The sequence below is a fragment of the Macaca thibetana genome, chromosome 3, assembly GCF_024542745.1.
Source record: "Macaca thibetana thibetana isolate TM-01 chromosome 3, ASM2454274v1, whole genome shotgun sequence".
NCBI classification, from domain to species: Eukaryota; Metazoa; Chordata; class Mammalia; order Primates; family Cercopithecidae; genus Macaca; species Macaca thibetana.
The window spans coordinates 150,836,628-150,858,402 of NC_065580.1; the positions used below are offsets into that span (position 1 = coordinate 150,836,628).

At 53.8% G+C, this 21,775-nt stretch overlaps 2 protein-coding genes across 3 annotated transcripts in view; one reads left to right on the top strand and one right to left on the bottom strand.

Moving 5' to 3' along the window:
- PCNT (pericentrin) overlaps window positions 1-15,632 on the bottom strand; it is a 142,007-nt gene extending 126,375 nt beyond the window's left edge. The window contains exon 1 of the mRNA XM_050784313.1: window positions 15,623-15,632. The gene's annotated coding sequence lies outside the window, so the exon portion shown is untranslated. The remainder of the gene's footprint in view (window positions 1-15,622) is intronic.
- C3H21orf58 (chromosome 3 C21orf58 homolog) lies at window positions 1,613-19,985 on the top strand. 2 transcript variants are annotated; one of them, XM_050784344.1, is made up of 8 exons: window positions 1,714-1,911; window positions 2,607-2,667; window positions 4,340-4,413; window positions 5,010-5,174; window positions 9,301-9,412; window positions 18,533-18,624; window positions 18,957-19,111; window positions 19,395-19,985. In XM_050784344.1, exons 1-7 carry the CDS (start codon window positions 1,852-1,854, stop codon window positions 19,107-19,109), a joined length of 717 nt encoding a protein of 238 aa, XP_050640301.1. In that variant the 5' UTR covers window positions 1,714-1,851; the 3' UTR covers window positions 19,110-19,111; window positions 19,395-19,985. The 2 variants fall into 2 exon arrangements, with proteins under 2 accessions (XP_050640302.1, XP_050640301.1); XM_050784345.1 differs by having other exon boundaries at window positions 1,613-1,911; window positions 18,957-19,985.
- Window positions 19,986-21,775: the final 1,790 nt, after the last annotated feature.

Sequence of the window (21,775 nt, forward strand, 5' to 3'; positions counted from 1 at the left end):
TATTTTTTACAGAGATGGAGTCTTGCTACATTGTGCAGGCTGATCTCCAACTTGTGGGCTCAAGTGATCCTTCTGCCTTGGCCTCCCAAAGCACTGAGATTGCAGGCATGAGCCAACGCCCCATGGCACTGGGATCTTAAATATGGGGCCAGAGTCTGCTCATGTCCAGCAACACCAGTGAGGACCTCTGACTGCCATCTGGGAATGTGTGGCACCAGGCAGGTCATGTGACCCCAGCCCACAACCTCCACAGATCTGGAGGGAGGGTAAGGCCAGGTTTCATGCTGACTTCATTTCTGGTTGGATGACCTCCAGGGTAAGGTGAGTTGAACTCTACATCAGGAGTAACCCAGCCCCTCCAGGGCCAGCAGGTGTGAGGTGCGCCCCTCCGAGGATCTCCATGAGCTGCCTCTGTGAGCCTGACCTCCTACGGGCTGGCCAGCCTTCACCCTATCACTCACTGGTCCAGCTCCAGGCTCCCCACATGGATATGGATTGAAAGACAGGACAGGCACACAACCATAGATACTGATGGACGTGGGCCATTTACAGAATTGAGGGCAAGATAGCAATTTTGGCCACTGAGGCAAGTTCTTGGGTTAGCTACATTGAGCAAAGTGCTAACCTCCGCCCCTCAGGTCCACAGGTCTGGGCCCCTGCTGCTGACATCCCCCAGATGTCAGTCTGCCTGCTAGTGGGATTGACTAACTCGTCAATGTGGAGTTTATTTTTTTTTTTTTTTTTTTTTTTTTTTTTTTTTTTTTTTTGAGACGGAGTCTTGCTCTGTAGCCCGGGCTGGAGTGCAGTGGCCGGATCTCAGCTCACTGCAAGCTCCGCCTCCCGGGTTTAGGCCATTCTCCTGCCTCAGCCTCCGGAGTAGCTGGGACTACAGGCGCCCGCCACCTCGCCCGGCTAGTTTTTTGTATTTTTAGTAGAGACGGGGTTTCACGGTGTTAGCCAGGATGGTCTCGATCTCCTGACCTCGTGATCCGCCCGTCTCGGCCTCCCAAAGTGCTGGGATTACAGGCTTGAGCCACCGCGCCCGGCCAATGTGGAGTTTAATGCCCCACCAAGTGCAGACCACGCTTCTGTTTTGTGTCGCCCTCTGCGAAGCTTCCTGCATTCTTGGCTCCCTGCCCGGTTGCCCCCAGCTCCAAGGTGGGACGCATCCCCTGAGCGCCCCCACTGGTCCTGCTGAAGCCCTGCCCCTCTGCAGGTCACAACCCCTCATCTGTCCCGCCCCTTCTGCTGCCTGGAATTTCCTGAACTCCGTGGTAGGCAGTCTCCCCACCCTGTCTTCCCTGCTTGCTCTGAGGGTCTGTAGGAGGGGAGGTGCCGTTAACACCCTGGAGGCAGTACACAGGGGTGGGGCACCCTCCCCTAACACACAGGTTCTTCTGGACTGGGTCCTGAGGCTGGTGGTGCACAGGGGGTCACGACTGTCCCCTTCCCCCAGGTCTGAGGGCTCTGCCCCTCTGCCTCAGCCACTGCCCACTTTTTTTGTCTTCCCATGAAGCCCAGCTGGCTACACCTGGGGATGAATGTTTACAGGTAGCCTGAGGACGCACAGTGGAAACCTGGCAACCTGGGGCCTCCCTGTGTCCGGCAGCCTGGCAACTGTCACGCGGCGCCCAGCGCTGGCTTGTGGGGCACTGCAGTCCAGGGAGGGTGTGGCTGTCTTCCCACAGGGCTCTTCTCTTACCTCAGGCTGGTCTCCAGGAGGACAGCCCCGCAGGTGACACTGGTGCTTGGGCTCCTGCTAAGCAGTTCTTTCCTTCGAGTAACAGAACCAGGGAGGGAGGTGGGCTGCGGCCTCCCCTGCCCCTACAGTCGTCTCCTGCAGCTCCCACCATGCTGGACTCATCAGCAGCAGAGCACGTGACCCGACTGACGCTGAAGCTCTTGGGACAGGTGAGGCAGAGCCCGGGGTGCTCCTTTTTTAACAACTCCCAGGCTGTGGCATTGGAGGGACTCTTTGAGACAGCCCTGCAGGTGCAGAATGCAGGGCCCCAAGGGCCGGGCCTGGGGCTGGCAGCCCAGCAGACCCATCCTCAGACTCAGTCTTAACATTCTCTGAGGGTCTGGTCCGGGGGGCCTCAGTGCCTGGGGGCTCCTCTGCACCCCCTGCCTGCATTGTTCCCTCTCCTGCTGTCCGAGGGACCTGCTGCCCGCCTTTTGCCAGCCCTGCATCCTGGCCCACAGGCCGCCATGAGAGGGACTCACGCTTGGACACACCCAGTAGGTAACTGCTCAGCTCAGGGTTCAGGTGGGGGATGATCCAGGCATGCACTGACTGGGAAGCCTGGAGGCCTCACCAGTGCAGTCTCTCCCAGGGTTGCACTTCAGAAATCTGCCTGAAGGGGCCACTCAGAGCATCCGCCCCTAGGCTTGCAGGTGGAACACATGAATTCGCTAGAGGTCAGGCTGACAGAGGCAGCTCATGAAGATCCTTGGAGGGGGTTCGTCTCCCACCTGTTGGCCCTGGAGGGGCTGGGTTATTCCTGACATACCGTTCTTTTCACTCGGAAAGCCTCTTAGTCATTCCTGGAGCACACAGGGCCTTTGCCTGGAGCCAGTGTCTCCGTCATGGTCTCTTTTCCTCACAGAAGCTGGAGCAAGAACGGCAGAACATGGAAGGGGGACCTGAAGGCCTCTACCTCGAGCCAGGTGAGAGCCCCTGGGCTGCTCGGAACCAGCACAGACAGACACAAGTGTAGCCGCGCCAGGGGGAGGTGGGGACAGCAACTCTGGGAATCACCCGCACTCCTGGTACCACCAAGACTGTCCTCAACACGTTTCCTTTACATTCAGAGTTGAAGACACCCCCATTCCTTATCACCTTTAGTCTGCAAACCCCAAAAGGGTGCACCTTCATTGTTCCCATTTTGCAGATGAGAAAATGGAGGCAGAAAGAGGTTGCTCACCCTGGCAGTGGTCACACCCAGATCAGACCCAGTTGCTCTGGTTCCAGAGCCTGAGCTTGCCCATTGGTTGGGGAGGAGCTGCTGTCCTCACTGTTACCCGGAGACATCCAGGGAGGAGCTAAGGAGGCTGGAGGAGCATTTCCTGTTCTTTGGAATGTGGGGCAACCTGTGAGCTGTGGGGGCTCAGCTGCCAAAGGCAGAACCCAGTCTCAATACAGAGAGAAAATCCCAAACCAGGTCCCCTGACTGCAGAGCCAGTGCAAGGGAACAGAATGGCTACCAGTGCCTGGGGCAGAGAGTTTGGGGACCCCCAAGGACTGGCTGGGGTTCCCAATGGCCCCACTCCAGTGTGATGCTGGGTGAGGGGCAGGACCCCTGTGCCTAAGAGAAAGGAGGTCAGAACCCTGCCCCCCACCTTCCGGAGCCTTCTCTTGAGTGCAGACCCTTCCCCAAAGAGTGTAGACTTCGTTTTTTTCTTTTTCTTTTTTTTTTTTTTGAGAAGGAGTCTCGTTCTATCACCCAGGCTGGAGTGCAGTGGTGCAATCTCAGGTCACTGCAACCTCCACCTCTGAGGTTCAAACAATTCTCATGCCTCAGCCTCCCGAGTAGCTGGGATTACAGGTGTACTCCACCACGCCTGGCCAACTTTTGTATTTTGAGTAGAGACGGGGTTTTGCCATGTTGGCCAGGCTGGCCTCGAACTCCCGGCCTGAAGTAATCTACCCACCTCAGCCTCCTAAAGTGCTGAGATTACGGGTGTGACTCACTGTGCCCGGCCAGATTTTTTTTTTTTTTTCCTGAGACAGAGTTGGTCTCACTCTGTCACCCAGGCTGGAGTGCAGTGGCCTGATCACAATTCACTGCACCTTTGACCTCCTAGGATCAAGCAATCCTCCCAGCGCAACCTCCCGCTGTTGAGATTACAGGCATGAATGAGCCACCACGCCCGGACTGGGGGGCAGGCTTGAGGGATGTGCAGATACTTGGGGGTCAGACCAGACTCTAGACCACTTGGGGCCAGAGGGTGGCTCCAGGTGGCCAAGATCAGGCTGCAACCAGTCCCGTAGAGGCCTTGGCCTCCCGGAGCCCAAGGGACTGTGTACGAAATGCACTCAGGAGGAATCTGGTCGTGTGACTTCAGGCTCCCTTCCAGGAATGAGATGACCGTTGGCCAGACTCCAACACTGAGTTCCCTGGATTACCCCTCCTCTGATGCTGCCCCTTGCCCTCCTTACCCAGCACTGGTCCCTCTTTCTCTGGGATAACCTAAGCCCAGGAGCTTCCCAGGCCACATCCATCCTGGGAGTGTGGGTGAGGCAGGGCCTTCCGACATGGGTGCAGTGCCATCCAGTCCGAGTGCTTGCAGCGACAGCCTCTACGCGTTCCTTGGTGAGCAAGCAGGTGCTTCCCTCCAGGAAATGAGGACCGGCCGGACGACGCCCTGCAGACTGCTCTGAAGAGAAGGAGAGACCTTCTGCAGAGACTCCGGGTAGGCCCTGAACCCTCTGAGCGAACCTGGCTGAGCTCACTGTAGTAGAGACGGCTGCTCAGCCTTACAGCACCGGGTGGGAGGGTATTGGGGAAGACCTTTCTGGACTCTCAGGGCCAGGCCCCAGTGAGGGCACTGTTAGCTTAGAGACCTGCCCGTGTGCAGGTTTCCATCAGGGCAGGAAATGTTGAGTAGGGGCCCAATTCCAGGAGGACCTGGAATTCTGGGATGCCCAGAGGTTTGCTCCCACGGCACTCACCAAAGATGCATCTGAGTGGCAGAGACGCCAGGGAGGTGGGGTCGCTTTTCTAGGGGGAGATCTTTGCAGCGAAGTAGGCCTGGAACTGGCTTGAAAGAACAGATCCTGTTGGCTGGGAAAAGAAAACAACTGGAAACCAGCTGACACACTTGGGTAAATTTCAGAAGGAGGCCACCCTCGTGCGCACACTCCTCGAAGGGTCTTCCAGCCATGGCCATCCTGCCTGGAGAGGGGCCTGTACCCGGCCCAGGCTGGCCTGAGCCTGAGGCTGCGGGTGCCTCTGCAGTGTTGGGGCTCCCCCTCCCCAGTGTGCAGCAGCTCTGCATTGTCCTTGCAGGAACAACACCTCCTGGACGAGCTCTCTCGGGCCCAGGCCTGGAACGGGGCAAGCAGAGGAGCCCTCGGATCAGCCCTGCCCCCTGAGCTGCCCCCCACGGGCATCCTACCCGCTGCTTCCCCAACCCCGCTGGCCCCAGACCCGCCAAGGATCATCCTGCCTACAGTAAGAGGGCGAAGGCAGGAGCACATCTGAAAGGAGGAGGCAGGTACAGAATTAAGATTTTATGGCTGGGCACGGTGGCTCACGTCTATAATCCCAACACTTTGGGAGGCCGAGGCAGGCAGATCATGAGGTCAGGAGATCAAGACCATCCTGGCTAACACAGTGAAACCCCGTCTCTACTAAAAATACAAAATATTAGCCAGGCGTGGTGGCGGCTGCCTGTAGTCCCAGCTACTCGGGAGGCTGAGGCAGGAGAATGGCATGAACCCGGGAAGTGGAGGTTGCAGTGAACCAAGATCGTGCTACTGCACTCCAGCCTGGGCGACAGAGTGACACTCCGTCTCAAAAAATAATAATAATAATATTTTACAGAAAGTGGGAGGTACTGTGCCTGCAGCAAGGTTGCCTCGTCACCCCCATCCTCCCAAGGCCCACCCTTGAAGGGGGCCAGCCGCTCCTGCATTTCCCCTGCCTGGACACTGTTCGGGCCTCCCTGGACTGCTTACCCCTGATCACAGAGGGAGGCTGGGGCCCAGCTCTGTCTCCCAAACCCCAGCCCTGGCCTTAAATGTTGCATTAGGGGTAGAAGTATATCAGGAGAGCTCAGCAGGCAGAGGGCCCTGAATTTGGGGAAGTAGGTCAACTCCTCAAAACTTTATCCCTGGCTGGGTGTGATGGACCCCAGCACTTTGGGAGGCCGAGGCAGGTGGATCACCTGAGGTCAGGAGTTTGAGACCAGCCTGGGCAACTTGGCGAAATCCTGTCTCTACTAAAAATACCAAAATTAGCCAGGCGTGGTGGCAGGCGCCTGTAGTCCCAGCTACTCAGGAGGCTGAGGCAGGAGAATCACTTGAGCCCAGAAAGAGATTACAAGACTCCATCTCAAAAAAAAAAACAAAAAACTTTATCATGCCCAGGAGATGCCTAAGGCCCCAATGTCCAGGGCAGAATGTTAAAGGTAAATAGTGCTCCACCTCTGAGAGCCTCCTACAGCTGTGCAGCCTTCTGGGTGACAAGCAGCAGAAAACTACTCTGGCTTTCTGAAGCAAAAAATGGGTCAGAGGGAAACCAGGCACCCAGAGGCGGGACGGAAGCTGGGGGCCCGGAGGTCAAGGCTTTGGTGGGTTTCGCGTGACCAGAGGCGGGACGGAAGCTGGGGGCCCGGAGGTCAAGGCTTTGGTGGGTTTCGCGTGACCAGAGGCGGGACGGAAGCTGGGGGCCCGGAGGTCAAGGCTTTGGTGGGTTTCGCGTGACCAGAGGCGGGACGGAAGCTGGGGGCCCGGAGGTCAAGGCTTTGGTGGGTTTCGTGTGACCAGAGGCGGGACGGAAGCTGGGGGCCCGGAGGTCAAGGCTTTGGTGGGTTTCGTGTGACCAGAGGCGGGACGGAAGCTGGGGGCCTGGAGGTCAAGGCTTTGGTGGGTTTCGTGTGACTGGGGTGCAGGGAGGGTAGGAGAGAAGAAGAGGCTGAGGTGGGAATTTCTAGACAGGGCAGCAGAGTCTATGACCTGGAAGGCGTTTGCCCTTTGGGAGGGGACCCCGGCAGCAGCACATGGCGGAGGGAACAAAGGGAAGGGGAGCCTCCAAAGGACCTGCCCCAGACCCTCCTCTGCAGATGGGTTGCCTTCACCAGGTTCTGGATATTCCCAGCCTGTGCCTTCCCGTCTTCCAGCACCAGGAACTTCCTCCTAGCACAGAAGGGAGTACGGGGGGTCGTTGCTGTGGACCCCCCATCTTCCTCATCCCAAACACATCTATACTTACTGTGTATCCGTCAGGGCCAGTTATGCCTGCAGGTTTTGCTCTCAGCTCCAGTGACACCAGGCAGGTAAGCAGGGGCCGTGGGTCACCAAGATGAGCTTCCTGGCAGCTGGACACAGAGCCCCTGAAGCAGAAGGTCCCATCAGCCAGGATAGGCACAGTGGCTCTAAGAAAGCCTCATGGGTCTGTGGCAGGGGTTGGCAAACCACAGCTTCAGACCAGAGCTGGCCTGCCTCCTGTTCTCATGCAACCTGCAAGCTGAGAATGGTTTTACATTTTTAAATGCTTGGGGAAAAGCCAATAAAATAATAATATTTTGCAACATATGAGAATTATATGAAATGCCAATTTTAGTGTTCATAAATAAAGTTTTATTGGGCCAGACCCTTTTTTTTTCACATTGTCCATAGCTGCTTTCACACTGCAATGGCCAACTCAAGAGCTGTAGCTGACAGTGTGTCCTGCTTTGGAATCCGTTTACGATCTAGCCCTTGGCAAAAGTTTGCCAACTCCTGGTCTCTGCCATCCTTTCTGTGAACTGAGGAAGAAGGGACGAGGCCAGGCAGCCTTGCACAGCTAGAAGAGGATAAAACAGAAGGCCTTTCATACTCGAATATTCGGCTGTAATTTATTTTTACTCAGAGGAGACACCAAAGTTTACTCTCATGACGTGTTCTATATATGTACTACAGTATATGATGGAGTACAGTAATTAACCAAGTTGTCATGGGGGCTGGGATAGAGAGGTCACTGGGACAGAATTGAGAACGCCTGTTAGGATGCAGCCATCCTACACACCGGTCTGCCCCAGATGCTCAACACCATCCATCATTAGGGAAATGCAAATTAAAGCCACAGTGAGCCACCACTGTATCGCTATTAAAGTGGCTACAATGAAAAAGACTGACCAGGCCGGGCGTGGTGGCTCACACCTGTAATCCCAGCACTTTGGGAGGCCAAGGCAGGTGGATCTCCTGAGGTCAGGAGTTCAAAACCAGCCTGGCCAACATGGTGAAACCCCATCTCTTCTAAAAATACAAAAATTAGCCAGGCATGGTGGCAGGCACCTGTAATCTCAGCTACTCGGGAGGCTGAGGCAGGAGAATTGCTTGAACCTGGGAGACGGAGATTGCAGTGAGCTGAGATTGCGCCATTGCACTCCAGCCTGGGCAACAAGAGCAAGACTTTGTCTCAAAAAAAAAAAAGAAAGAAAGAAAGAAAAGAAAAGAAACCATACCAAGTGTTGGATGCTCCTATTGAAGCAGAATTAGTGGAACCAGGCTTCAGCGCCCCCTGCTAAAAACAGGAAACATGGGAAACATTAAAAATACTACATCCTAAGTGATATCAAGACTGAAGTACCTTTCCATTCAACCATCTATTCAATGTCTGGGGTTAATCATTTAAAGCTCTCCTTGGACAGATGAATGGATGTATAGGTAGACGGTTGGCTGCTTGGATGGATGGGTGGGTGGATGGATGGGTGGGTAGATGGATGGGTGGGTGGATGGATGGGTGGGTGGATGGGTGGGTGGGTGGATGGTTGGTTGGTTGGATGGGTGGGTGGATGGTTGGTTGGTTGAATGGGTGGGTGGATCATTGGTTGGATGGATGGGTGGGTGGATGAATGGTTGGTTGGCTGGTTGGATGGATGGGTGAGTGGATGGATGGGTGGGTAGATGGATGGGTGGGTGGATGGGTGGGTGGGTGGATGGATGGATGGGTGGGGGTGGATGGGTGGGTGGATGGTTGGTTGGTTGGATGGGTGGGTGGATGATTGGTTGGTTGAATGGGTGGGTGAATCATTGGTTGGATGGATGGGTGGGTGGATGAATGGTTAGTTGGCTGGTTGGATGGATGGATGGGTGGATGGATGGGTGGGTGGATGGATGGGTGGGTGGATGGGTGGGTGGATGGTTGGTTGGTTGGATGGGTGGGTGGGTGGATGGATGGGTGGGTGGATGGGTGGGTGGATGGGTGGGTGGATGGTTGGTTGGTTGGATGGGTGGGTGGGTGGATGGATGGGTGGGTGGATGGGTGGGTGGATGGTTGGTTGGTTGGATGGGTGGGTGGGTGGATGGGTGGGTGGATGGTTGGTTGGTTGGATGGATGGATGGTTGGTTGGTTGGATGGGTGGGTGGATCGTTGTTTGGATGGATGGGTGGGTGGATGATTGGTTGGTTGGCTGGTTGGATGGATGAGTGGATGGTTGGTTGGTTGGATGGGTGGTTGGATCGTTGGATGGATGGGTGGGTGGATGAGTGGTTGGTTGGCTGGTTGGATGGATGGGTGGATGGTTGGGTAGTAGATACTGGAGACACTTTATTCAAAGACACATGCAGATAGCTAATCACCTGGCTGTTCCTAGGTCACCCAGCCTCCTGCCACCATCATTCAGCAGCTCCCTCAGCAGCCACTCATAGCACAGATTCCTCCTCCCCAGGCCTTCCCTACTCAACGGTCAGGAAGTATTAAGGAAGGTAAGTGTTCCATATTCATATTGTTGTGGGTTGAGGAAATTACTGAAAGGGAAAATGTTTCTGGACGCAGGACAGTCACTTAGGGTCAGCTTTTGGCTGCTCAACATGAAAATAATTTTAACTTTAAGAAATCCTTATATAAATGATATAGGGAAGGAAACAAGAAGTATAAGAAAGATAACTGAACTAGGAGGTAAAATAATTGGGCTCCAATTCCAACTCATCCAATTATCATCTATTCAAAAACCATTATTAAGATGTTTCTTTTAAAATAACTTTTAGGGCCGGGCTCAGTGGCTCATTCCTGTAATCCCAACACTGGGAGGCTGAGGTGGGTGGATTACCTGAGGTAAGGAGTTCGAGACCAGCCTGGCCCACATGGTGAAACCCCATCTCTACTAAAAATACAAAAATCAACCAACCGTGGTGATGGTGCCTGTGATCCCAGCTACTCGGGAGGCTGAGGCAGGAGAAATTGCTTGAACCCGGGAGGCAGAGGTTGCAGTCAGCCGAGAACGTGCCACTTCACTCCAGCCTGGGCAACAGAGCGAGACTCTGTCTCAAAAATAATAATAATAACTTTAAATACTTGATATTATTATTTATTTATTTATTTATTTATTTATTTATTTAGAGAGTCTCACTTTGTTGCCCAGGCTGGAGTACAATGGCACGATCTCAGCTCACCGCAACCTCTGCCTCCCGGGTTCAAGTGATTTCTCCTGCCTCAGCCTCCCAAGTGGCTGGAACTGCAGGCGTGCACCACCATGCTTTGCTAATTTTTGTATTTTCAGTAGAGATGGGTTTCGCCATTTTGGCCAGGCTGGTCTCGAACTCCCAGCCTCTGGTGATCTGCCCACCTCAGCCTCTCCAAGTGCTGGGATTGCAGGCGTTTGCCACTACACCCAGCCCAGTTTCACAAGTTTTGTTTTGTTTCTTTGTTCTGAGACAGAGTCTCGCTCTTGTTGCCCAGGTTGGAGTGCAGTGGCACAATCTTGGCTCACTGCAACCTCTACCTCCTGGGTTCAAGCAATTCTCCTGCCTCAGCCTCTCGAGTAGCTGGGATTACAGGCGCCCACCACCATGCCCAGCTATTTTTGTGTATTTTTAGTAGAGACAGGGCTTCACTATGTTGGCCAGGCTGGTCTTGAACTCCTGACCTCAGGCAGTCCACTGGCCTTGGCCTCCCAAAAAGCTGGGATTACAGGCGTGAGCCACCATGCCCGGCTTGATAAGTTTTAACATATGCTTATATCCATGAAACTATCACTGCAATCCAGACTGGGCACATCCATCACCTCCAAAGTGTCCTCGTGTTTCTTTTTAATCCCTCCTCCTACACCCCCACGCAACTGCTGAGCAGCTTTCTGTCACTATGCAGTAGTTTGCATTTTCTTTTTTTTTTTTTTTTTTTTTTTTTTGAGACGGAGTCTCACTCTGTCCCCCTTGCTGGAGTGCAGTGGCCGGATCTCAGCTCACTGCAAGCTCCGCCTCCCGGGTTCAGGCCATTCTCCTGCCTCAGCCTCCCGAGTAGCTGGGACTACAGGCACCCGCCACCTCGCCCGGCTAGTTTTTTTGTATTTTTTAGTAGAGACGGGGTTTCACTGTGTTAGCCAGGATGGTCTCGATCTCCTGACCTCGTGATCCACCCGTCTCGTCCTCCCAAAGTGCTGGGATTACAGGCTTGAGCCACCGCGCCCGGCCGTAGTTTGCATTTTCTAGATTTTTTTTTTTTTTTTTTTTTTTGAAACAGAGTCTCTCTCTGTCGCCCAGGCTGGAGTGCAGTGTTGCGATCCCGGCTCACTGCAACCTCCATCCCTCCAGGTTTAAGCAGTTCTCTGCCTCAGCCTCCGGAGTAGCTGGGATTACAGGTGCGTGCCACCATACCTGGCTAATTTTTTGTATTTTTAGTAGAGATGGGGTTTCACCATCTTGGCAGGGCTGGTCTTGAACTCCTGATCTTGTGATCCACCCGCCTCGGCCTCCCAAAGTGCTGGGATTACAGGCGTGAGTCACCGTGCCCGGCCTGCATTTTCTAGATATTTATAGAAATGGTCTACACAGTATGTACTCTTTTTTGTATGGCTTCTCTCGGTGTAACTGTTTTAAGATTCATCACTATCATTGGGTGTATCAATACATGGTTCCTTCTAATTGCGGAGTAGTATTGCATTGTGTGAATATATCAGTTTGTTATCCATTCACCTGTTGGTGGATGTCTTAGTCCATGTCTTAGTCCATTTTCTGTTGCTTAGAATATCTGAAACTGAGTAATTTTTTTTTTTTGAGACAGTCTTGTTTTTTTTTTTTTTTTTTTTTTTTTTGACAGAATCTTGCTCAGTCTCCCAGGCTGGAGTGCAGTGGCACGATCTCGGCTCACTGCAAGCTCCGCCTCCTGGGTTCTCGCCATTCTTCTGCCTCAGCCTCCCGAGTAGCTAGGACTACAGGTGCCCGCCACTACGCCTGGCTAATTTTTAGTAGAGACGGGGTTTCACCGTGTTGGCCTGGATGGTCTCGATCTCCTGACTTCGTGATCCACCCGTTTCGGCCTCCCAAAGTGCTGGGATTACAGGCGTAAGCCACCGCACCCAGCCCAGAGTCTTGTTCTTTTGCCCAGGCTGGAGTGAGCTGGCACAATCTTGGCTCACTTCAACCTCTGCCCACCAGGTTCAAGCGATTCTCCTGCCTCAGCCTCCTGAGTAGGTAGGATTACAGGTGCCCGCCACCACGCCGGGCTTTTTTTTTTTTTTTTTTTTTTTTTTTTTTTTTGAGAGGGAGTCTTGCTCTGTCGCCCAGGCTGGTGCAGTGGCGCCATCTAGGCTCACTGCAAGTTCCGCCTCCTGGGTTCAAGCAATTCTCCTGCCTCAGCCTCCCAAGCAGCTGGGATTACAGCTGCCTGCCACCACGCCCAGCTAATTTTTGTAGTTTTTAGTAGAGACGGGGTTTCACCATGTTGATCAGGCTGGTATCAAATTCCTCACCTCAGGTGATCCTCCTGCCTCGGCCTCCCAAAGTACTGGGGTTACAGGCATGAGCCACCACGCCCAGCCCACGGTTAATTTTTGCATTTTTAGTAGAGATGGGATTTCGCCATTTTGGCCAGGCTGGTCTCAAACTCCTGACCTCAGGTGATCCACACACCTCAGCTTCCCAAAGTGCTAGGATTACAGGCGTGAGCCACGGAGTTCAAGACCAGCCTGGCCAACATGGTGAAACCCCATCTCTACTAAAAATACAAAAATTAGCCGGGTGTGGTGGTGGCTGCCTGTAGTCCCAGTTACTTGGGAGGCTGAGGCAGGAGAATTGCTTGAGCCCGGGAGGCAGAGGTTGCAGTGAGCTGAGATCACGCCACTGCACTCCAGCCTGGGTGACAGACCAAGACTCTGTCTCAAAAAAATAAAATAAAATAAAATAAAAAATAAGGGGAGGCCAGGCGCAGCGGCTCACGCCTGTAATCCCAGTATTTTGGGAGGCTGAGATGGGAGGATTGCTTGAGCTCAGGAGTTTCAGACCAGCCTGGGCAACATGGTGAAACCCCATCTCTACAAAAAAATACAAAAATTAGCCAAGTGTCGGGTGCATGCCTGTAGTCCCAGCTACTTGGGAGGCTGAGGTGGAAGGATCGCTTGAACCCAGGATGTGGAGCCTGCAGTGAGCTGTGATTGTGCTGCTGTACTGCAGTCTGGGCAACAGAGTGAAACCTTGTCTCTAAATAAATAAATAAATAAATAAATAAATAAATGGAAATACATTCGCAAGAAAGTAAATACTGAGGGAGTTTGCCTAATAACTGTTCTAAAGTAATTTGTAAAATATTTATATTTTTTTGACATGGGAATATCGCTCTGTCGCCAGGCTGGGGTGCAGTGGTGCGATATTAGCTCACTGCAACCTCCACCTCTCAAGCAGTTCTCCTGCCTCAGCCTCCCGAGTAGCTGGGACTACAGGCATGAGCCACCACACCTGGCTAATTTTTGTATTTTTAGTAGAGATGGGGTTTCACCATGTTGGCCAGGATGGTCTCGATCTCTTGACCTCATGATCCACCTGCCTCAGCCTCCCAAAGTGCTGGGATTACAGGCGTGAGCCACCATGCCCGGCCCTACCCTTACTTTTAAATGCAAGTTTGCTGCGTATTCAAATCTAGATTGATAGTCATTTTCTCTCACCACTTTCTAAGGACTCTGTGATTGCACTGGGCATGCCCAGATAATCCAGGATTATGTTCCCATCTCATGAGTCTTATTTTTTTCTGAGTCACAGCATTGCTATATCACCTAGGCAGGTCCAAAACCCCTGGCTTCAAGCAATCTCCCACCTCAGCCTCCCAAGTAGCTAGGATTACAGCACCCAGCACTCAAGATTCTTTTTTTAAAAGTTAATTTACAGCATGGCACAGTGGCTCATATCTGTAATCCCAGCACTTTGGGAGACTGAGGCGGGTGGATCACCTGAGCCTATGAGTTCAAGACCAGCCTGGGCAACATATTGAAACTTCGTCTCTACAAAACATATCAAAATTAATTGGGTATGGTGGCATGTGCCTGTGGTCCCAGCTACTTGGGAGGATGAGATGGGAAGATCCCTTGAGCCCAGGAGGTCCATGCTGCAGTGAGCTGTGTTCACACCAGGGCGCCCCAGCTTGGGCAACAGAGTGAGACCCTGTCTCAAAAAAAAAAAAAGATTAATTTGTAATTTAAAAAAAAACAAAAAAACATGTAACTTTACCATTGCGACCACTTATTAAGTGCAAAGTTCAGTAGTGTTAACTATAGTCACTGCTGTGCCGCAGAACATTTTTATCTTGCAAATCTCAAACTCCGCCCATCGGACTACATCACCCCCCCCCCCCCCCCGCCACTGCCTGGCAACCACCGTCCTGTGTTCTGTTTCTATGAGTTCAACTGTGTTCCATGTGTCATATGAGTGGAGTCACACAGTATTTGTCTTTGTGACTGGCTTATTTCACTTAGTATGATGTCCTCAAGGTTCACCCACATGACAGCAGGTCGCAGATGAGTAATAGTCCATTGCATGGCTAGACCGTTTCTGCATCCGTTTATCCACTCATGGACACGTGGGTTGCTTCCATCCCCGCTCAGGATTCCCAGCTTACATCTGCACAGGCCTTTTTGCCCTCTAATGGAACGCATGCCTAGGACTGAAACGGCTGGGTCAGGAAATACAGCCGTGCAGTCTCCCAAAAGGTTTGTGCCCATTTACACTCCACATACATGAATGAGAATTTCAGTCGCCAGAGCACTTCACCAACACTTGGTATTTTCAGACTTTTCATTTTTGGCAGCTTGGTGGGCATGTTATAGAAGTTCATTCTGGTTTAATTTGCATTTCACTTTTTCCTATATTTATTGGCCAGTTGTTTTTGTTTTTTGAGGTTTTTTTTGTAAGAGACAGGGTCTCACTCCATTGCCCAGGCTGGAGTGCAGTGGTGTGATCATACCTCACTGCAGCCTCCAACTTCTGGGCTCAAGCATTCTTCCCACCTCAGCCTCCTGAGTAGCTGGGACTACAGGCACATTCAGCTAATTAAACAAATTTTGTGTAGCCGGGCGCGGTGGCTCACGCCTGTAATCCCAGCACTTTATGAGGCCGAGGTGGGTGGATCACGAGGTCAGGAGATCGAGACCATCCTGGCTAATACTGTGAAACCCCGTCTGTACTGAAAATACAAAAATAAAATTAGCTGGGCGTGGTGGTGGGTGCCTATAGTCCCAGCTACTCAGGGGGCTGAGGCAGGAGAATGGCGTGAACCTGAGAGGTGGAGCTTGCAGTGAGCGGAGATCGTGCCACTGCACTCCAGCCTGGGTGACGGAGCGGGACTCCGCCTCGAAAAAAACAGACAACAAAAAAACCCCCAGCACTTTGGGAGGCCGAGGTGGGCGGATCACGAGGTCAGGAGATCGAGACCATCCTGGCTAACACGGTGAAACCCCGTCTCTACTAAAAATACAAAAAATTAGCTGGGCGTGGTGGCAGGTGCCTGTAGTCCCAGCTACTCAGGAGGCCGAGGCAGGAGAATGGCATCAACCTGGGAGGCGGAGCTTGCAGCGAGCTGAGATCGCGTCACTGCACCCCAGCCTGGGCAACAAAGCAAGACTCCATCTCAAAAAAAAAAAAAAAAAAAATTGTGTAGAGATGAGGTCTTGCCAGGTTGCCCAGACTGGCGTCAGCTCCTGGTCTCAAGGACTTCCCCCGTCTCGGTCTCCCAAAGTGCGGGCATCACAGGCATGAGCCACCATGCCTGGCCTTGGCTACTTGAATATCCTTTTTTGTGAAGTGTCCATTTAAGTAATTTGCCCATTTTTCTTTCAGACTGTCTGCCTGCCTTATTGGTTTCTAGGGATTCTTTATAAGTTCTTTAATGAGTCCTTTTTTGATACATGTATTTTGAGTATTCCATCCTTCTTGTGGTTGCCTTTTCAGTCTCTTCATGGTGTCTGTGGATGAACACGTTTTATTATTTATTTTTTGGGGAGATAGTATCTCGCTGTTACCCAGGCTACCCAGGCTAGAGTTCAGGGGCATGCATGATCACGGCTCCCTGCAGCCTTGAACTCCTGGGCTCAAGCGATCCTCCTACCTCAGCCTCCTGAGTAGCTGGGACTACAGGCGTGCACCATGACAACTGGCTTAGATGTTTTAGTGTTTTTTTTTTTTTTTGAGATGGAGTTTCAATCTCGTCCAGGCTAGAGTGCAGTGGCACGATCTTAGCTCACTGCAACCTCTGCCTCACGGGTTCAAGCGATTCTGCCTCAGCTACTCCCAAGTAGCTGGCATTACAGGCTTGAGCCACCACGCCTGGCTAATTTTTGTATTTTTAGTAGAGACAGGGTTTTGCTTGTCTCAAACTCCTGACCACAGGTGGTCCACCCAACTGGGCCTCTCAAAGGGCTGGGATTATAGGCCTGAGCCACTGCACCAGGCCTTTTTTCTTTTTTCTTTTTTTTTTTGAGACGGAGTCTCACTCTGTCACCCAGGCTGGAGTGCAGTGGCGCGATCTCAGCTCACTGCAAGCTCTGCCTCCCAGGTTCATGCCATTCTCCTGCCTCAGCCTCCCGAGTAGCTGGGACTACCAGCGCCTGTCACCACGCCCGGCTAATTTTTGTGTTTTTAGTAGAGACGGGGTTTCACCATGTTAGCCAGGATGGTCTTGATCTCCTGACCTCGTGATCCACCTGCCTTGGCCTCCCAAAGTGCTGGGATTACAGGCGTGAGCCACCGCGCCCAGCTGCTTTTTTTCTTTTGAGACGGAGTCTCGCTCTGTTGTCCAGGCTGGCATGCACTGTCGCCATCTTAGCTCACTTCAACCTCTGCCGCTTGGGTTCAAGCAATTCTCTTGCCTCAGCCTCCCAGCTAGCTGAGATTACAGATGCCCACCACCACGCCCTGCTAATTTTTGTATTTTTAGTAGAGATGGGGTTTTGCCATGCTGACCAGGCTGGTCTCAAACTGCTGACCTCAGGTGATCCACCTGCCTCGACCTCCCAAAGTGCTGGGATTACAGGTGTGAGGCACCGTGTCTGGCTAATTTTTGTATTTTTAGTAGAGACAGGGTTTTGCCATGTTGGCTAGGCTGGTGTCGAACTCCTGACCTCAGGTGACCCACCCACCTTGGCCTCCCAATGTGCTGGGATTACAGGCGTGAGTCACTGCGCCCGGCCCATCTCATGATCCTTAATGACATCTGCAAAGACTCTTTTTCCAAATAAGGTCACACTCTGAGGTGAGGGGAGACTGAGACATGGACATGCCTTTCTGGGGTCCCCACGCAGCCTGGGGGGAGGAGGCGGGAAGGCAGATGGGAGTAGCCTCCTAAGGAGCTGTGGGGCCCATCACACACCTTTCAACATGCACACCCTCTGACCTAGAGATTCCACAACTCAGAGTACACCCCGGGGACCTGCACGGTGTACAGACAGACTCAGAGCCTGCCCCGGGGACCCGCACGGTGTAGACAGACTCAGGGCCTGCCCCGGGGACCCGCGCGGTGTACAGACAGACTCAGAGCCTGCCCCGGGGACCCGCACGGTGTACAGACAGACTCAGAGCCTGCCCCGGGGACCCGCGCGGTGTAGACAGACTCAGAGCCTGCCCCGGGGACCCGCGCGGTGTACAGACAGACTCAGAGCCTGCCCCGGGGAGCCGCACGGTGTACAGACTCAGAGCCTGCCCCGGGGAGCCGCACGGTGTAGACAGACTCAGGGCCTGCCCCGGGGACCCGCGCGGTGTACAGACAGACTCAGAGCCTGCCCCGGGGACCCGCGCGGTGTACAGACAGACTCAGAGCCTGCCCCGGGGACCCGCGCGGTGTACAGACAGACTCAGAGCCTGCCCCGGGGACCCGCACGGTGTAGACAGACTCAGAGCCTGCCCCGGGGACCCGCACGGTGTACAGGCAGGCTCAGAGCCTGCCCCGGGGACCCGCACGGTGTACAGACACACTCAGGGCACGCCCCGAGGAGCCACACCATGTACAGACACACTCAGAGCCTGCCCCTGGGACCCGCACGGTGTACAGACAGACTCAGAGCCTGCCCCGGGGAGCCGCACGGTGTACAGACAGACTCAGAGCCTGCCCCGGGGAGCCGTACGGTGTACAGATAGACTCAGGGCACGCCCCGGGGAGCCGTACCATGTACAGACACACTCAGAGCCTGCCCCGGGGACCCGCACGGTGTACAGACACACTCAGGGCACGCCCCGGGGAGCCACACCATGTACAGACACACTCAGAGCCTGCCCCGGGGACCCGCACGGTGTACAGACAGACTCAGAGCCTGCCCCGGGGAGCCGCACGGTGTACAGACAGACTCAGAGCCTGCCCCGGGGACCCACACGGTGTAGACAGACTCAGGGCACGCCCCGGGGACCCGCGCGGTGTACAGACAGACTCAGGGCACGCCCCGGGGACCCGCGCGGTGTACAGACAGACTCAGAGCCTGTCCCGGGGAGCCGCACGGTGTACAGACACACTCAAAGCACGCCCCGGGGACCTGCACAGTGTAGACACACGTGTTCTCTGGTCCTATAACATGCTCTATCACTTTAACAAATATGAGAAACAGAAGCTTTCTTCAGGGTCCCCGTGTCTCCCTACAGACATGGTGGAGCTGCTGCTGCTGCAGAATGCACAGGTGCACCAGTTGGTCCTGCAGAACTGGATGCTCAAGGCCCTGCCCCCAGCCCTGCAGGTAGGTTCAGCCCCTAGCAGACCCCAAAGTCAAGGAAACACAGGGTCTGAGTGGTTTTTCCTCTGGAAATTTCTGCATCTGTGTAGCTCTGAAAGGGCGTTCCTGGCTCAGGTCTGCAGTCTGGCCGTGAAGCCCCCATCCCCATCGAGTCCCAGCCAGATGAGGAATGGGTTGCACAATTTGGGACTGGGGAGGGGCCTCCTCTGGGAGGATGCTTAGACCCCTGCCACCCTGCCTATCACACGGAACCCGGCCCCAGTTAGGAACAGGGCAGGAGTGGAGGTGGGGAGCAACCTGGGCCGCATCCTGAGCTGCAGGTGTGTCTGTGGCAGGACCCGCCATGTGTGCCCCCGGGGGTCCCACGAGCTGCCAGGCCAAGGCTGCCGGTCATGCACCACCACCACCACCACCATGCTGCGTGGCCACCTGGGGCCGCCACTGTCCTCCAGCCCGCCCCCAGCCCGTGGACGCCCGGCCCACCCTGAGTGTGAGTCACAGAGACCCTGGCCGGGGCACCCTCCACCCCCAGGCTTCCTCAGGGCTGTGGGCTGTGGCGGGTCCATGGAAAGGAGCAGGGGGAGACCCTGCTGCCCCCTAGAGTGGCCACGTGAGTGTGGACCGCAGGCCCCTCCGGGGGAAGCTGGGCAGGCTCGCTTTCTGGCCACAGGGCCATTCCAGGGGGCATCCCTTGCTCTGGGACCCCTGCAGTGAGGGGCCTGTGAACCCGCGCAGGGCAGCAGCCCCTCCCAGGGACCCTTCCTTTCCTGTAGTGTGGCGCCGGCCCACCTGGGAGCCTCAGGTCCCCCTCTTCCATCACGGAGGTAAAGTTGAGGCCGTGGACACTACCACACTGATGATCCTGAAATAAAGATTTCATCCGGAAAGAGTTTAAGAAAACCTCAGCTCAGAAGCCAGAATCGGGAAGATCAATAGCTTTAGCCACATGGAATGTAAACATCCTGATGGGAAAAATACCACAAAGTCAAATTTAGTAACTAGGGACACCCGTTTATCACAGCTGTGGAGCAGACTCCCACTAAAGAAGTAGCGGTGCATGGTTCAATGCCTGTAGTCCCAGCATTTCAGAGGCTGAGGCAGGAGGATCACTTGAGCTCAGGAATTCAAGACCAGCCTGGGTCACATAACAAGACCCCGTCTCTACAAAAAGTAAATTAAAAAAACTAGTCAGGTGTGGTGATATGCACCTGTGATCTCAGCGGTTCTGGGGGCTGAGATGGAAGGATTGCTTGAGCCCAGGAGTTGGAAGCTGCAGTGAGCTGTGATGGAACCACTGCACTCTAGCCTGGACCACAGAGCAAGCCCCTGTCTCAAAAAATAAAATAAAAAAGTGAAAGAAGCAAGCTGTGTGTCACGTGATCCCTTTTGAGTTTAAAAAGCAAACAAATGGAGAGTGCTAATGCTGTAAATGCAGAGATCTCTACGTGCTGGTTTGCACCGCTCTCGTTCCTGTAAAGCAAAGGTGAGTGCTGGGCAGTGGAGGGGCGGGGCGGCTTCCTGTCCTCAGTTCAGTTTCCTTCTGTGCTCTGGGATTTCTTACCATGTGGATAGGCTACCTTGACTATTTCTTTTCTTTACTTTTTTTGTTACTTTTTTTATTGGGTGCAATTATGTTTCTTTGCTCTTTTAATGTTATTTACTTTTTTTTTTTTTTTTTTTTTTTTAAGACGGAGTCTTGCTGTGTCTCCCAGGCTGGAGTGCAGTGGCCTGATCTAAGCTCACTGCAAGCTCCATCTCCTGGGTTCACGCCATTCTCCCGCCTCAGCCTCCCAAGTAGCTGGGACTACAGGCGCCCGCCACCTCGCCCGGCTAGTTTTTTGTATTTTTAGTAGAGACGGGGTTTCACCATGTTAGCCAGGATAGTCTCGATCTCCTGACCTCGTGATCCACCCGCCTCGGCCTCCCAAAGTGCTGGGATTACAGGCTTGAGCCACCGCGCCCGGCCGTTATTTACATATTTTTAAGTATTTATATAAGCTTTCATTCACCTCCTATTAGCACAGATTCCTTCATTCCTGAAGTTCCGCACAAGGAGGAACCCTGTCCCCGTGCTTCCATCCTTGAAAGTTTGCAGGTAGGAGACAGGATGGCCAGAGTTGCCACTGAGCTGCAGGGGCCTCCGCTCTGGCTGACCCGGCCTCAGAGCTCCCCAGGGAGAGCCACGTGGTGCCCACATGGATGGACGGGTGTGAGCACCAAAGAGCCCAGCACAGCTACTGGCAGTAACACTCACTTCTCTCAAAACCATCTTTTCCTGCCTCTTGAAGGTGATTCCGGAGACTCTGTGCTCCCGTTAAAAGCTCAAACCAAAGCTCTGACTCCGTTTCCTCTTTTCAGAGTGACTTTCTAGCATGGCATTTCTCTTTCCTTCTATTAAATATTTCTCAACCGAATTTTTCATACAACAGAGGGAAGAAATGTCACAGGAAGTGGTGGTCTTTGGATGGCCTGGTCTTGCTGGGTTCACAGGGCTGAAGGGCTCTGGCGTCCCGAGTGTCCGGTTAGGGCACAGCTGGGCTGGCTTAGCCTTGACTGGCCTGCAGGAGGGGTGGGGTCACGCCTGAGGGTGGGGCAGGGGATGAGTTCATCCCCATATGCAGTCCCCCCTTGGTCTACCTTGGTCCCCCTGGGTGGGCTGAAGAGCTCAGAGCAGGCCCTGAAAGTGGACTTGGGCTGCTTGGCAGGGGTTTGGAGGTCTGGGTGCCTGGTACCTGGTAGTTAGGAGTGGGGGCTTCTCATGGCCACACCTCCTTGCCTGTGGTCAGGAGAGCGGGGCGGGGGGTGGTAGGTGGGGGTTCAGGGCATACTGTACACACCTGTACACACCTGTACACCTGATAAGGTGGGTGACACTCATTGAGAGAGGTTGAAGATGACCCAGGGACCAAGGCAGCACATACGCGTGGGTCAGAGCCCCCACGGGGCCAGCAGATCGGCAGATTTAATGCAACTCCAGTCAAGAATCCAGATTCTTTCTGGCATGCAAGGAGCTGAATCTGGGACACATACAGAAGGTGAAGGGCTGGGTGACTCCGGGAGCAGAAGGATGAGGAGGGACCTGCTCTGATGATCCTGTGGCTTGCAAGAGGGTCCAGAATCAGGACAGTGTGACTGGGGACAGGCTGGGCAGTGG